This window comes from Myotis davidii, unplaced genomic scaffold (assembly GCF_000327345.1).
Source record: "Myotis davidii unplaced genomic scaffold, ASM32734v1 scaffold1717, whole genome shotgun sequence".
Lineage (NCBI taxonomy): Eukaryota > Metazoa > Chordata > Mammalia > Chiroptera > Vespertilionidae > Myotis > Myotis davidii.
Window position 1 is genome coordinate 801524 of NW_006287955.1, and position 1365 is coordinate 802888.

General features: G+C 60.2%; 1 protein-coding gene across 1 annotated transcript in view; it reads right to left on the reverse strand.

Moving 5' to 3' along the window:
- Positions 1-1365, reverse strand: part of DENND3 (DENN/MADD domain containing 3) — a gene marked incomplete at its 3' end in the record, with an annotated part of 73424 nt that overhangs the window by 26799 nt on the left and 45260 nt on the right. The window contains exon 10 of the mRNA XM_015561422.1: positions 1340-1365. Within this exon, the coding sequence (XP_015416908.1) occupies positions 1340-1365 (26 nt within the window). The remainder of the gene's footprint in view (positions 1-1339) is intronic.

The window sequence follows — 1365 nt, forward strand, 5'->3', positions numbered from 1 at the left end:
AGGCGCAGGACTGTTTGGGAGACTGTCCACCAGGGGGCGCTCACCCGCACTCACGGGTCTGCAGAGCAAGGCTGGGGCACGTGCATTTTTTAAAAAAAATATTTTTATTGATTTCAGAGAGGAAAAGAGAGGGAGACAGAGACAGAAACATCAGTGATGAGCGAGAACCATGGATCGGCTGCCTCCCGCATGACACCTACTGAGGAATAAGCCTGCAACCTGGGCGTGTGCCCTTAACCGGAATCAAACGGGACCCTCAGTCCCCAGGCTGATGCTCTGAGCCAAACCAGCCAGGGCACATGGATTTCTTTAACAAAATCTTGGATGTATTCTTACACACACCAGCTCATTCCAAGACGGCGATACTCAGCCCTGGCCAGTGTGGCTCAGTAGGTAGAGCATCGGCCTGCCGACCAAAGGGTCCTGGGTCTGATTCCGGTCAAGGGCATGTACCTTGGTTGCAGGCTCCTTCCTGGCCCAGGCCCTGGTTGGGGCATGTGCAGGAGGCAGCCAATCACTGTGTTTGTCTCACATCGACATTTCTGTCTTTCCCTCTAACACTCTCTCTAAAAATCAGTGGAAAATATGCTTGGATGAGGCCCAAACGTCCATTGGTGCCAACTACTTGGCTCCCATGTCCCAGTCCGGCCACTGACTGCGACCTGAGAGCAGCCACAGCGACAAGGGGGTGTGTGGCTCAGTGGCTGGGGGGCGCGCGACGTCTGGCTGTGGGAACACGCCCCAGGCGGGAACCTCCTGCCCGTCCTCACAGCCCGAGAGAACATCCCCAGCAGCTCCCCGACCAGCGTCATCCTGGCCCCACACCCACACTCGCCGTGTTGCGGGCTCGATCCCCATACTCCAGGCCTGGCTACTGCCCTGTCCATGGGCATCTCCTGGGCGGCGTCCACCCGCCCCCAGGCCCCAGTGACTCCTGTCCCCCCCCTGCGTGGGCCACGGCTGCCATTTCCTCTTGGCATCTCCAGAGCACAGCCCACGAGTGGCCAGGGAGTGCCGGGCCGGCTGCGCCTGGAGGAAGACAGTGTGTGTGGGTGTGCGCGTGTGTGCATGTGTGCACGAGCGTGTTTGTGTGTGCATGTGTGCACGAGCGTGTTTGTGTGTGCATGTGCGCGCACGTGTGCGTATGCATACGTTTGTGTGTGCGTGCGCATGTGTGTGCGCGCGTGTGTGCATACATGTGTGCATGTTTGTGTGTGTGCGTGTGTGTGCGTGTGTGTGTGGCAGCCCCTGGCCGTGGAGGCGCTGTCTCCTCCCTCCCTCCCTGCAGGCGCCCTCTTGCCGCAGCCGCAGGCCTCCCCGTCCCGCGAGAGCCTCTCACCGACAGTCAGGGCCTCGAACAGGCGC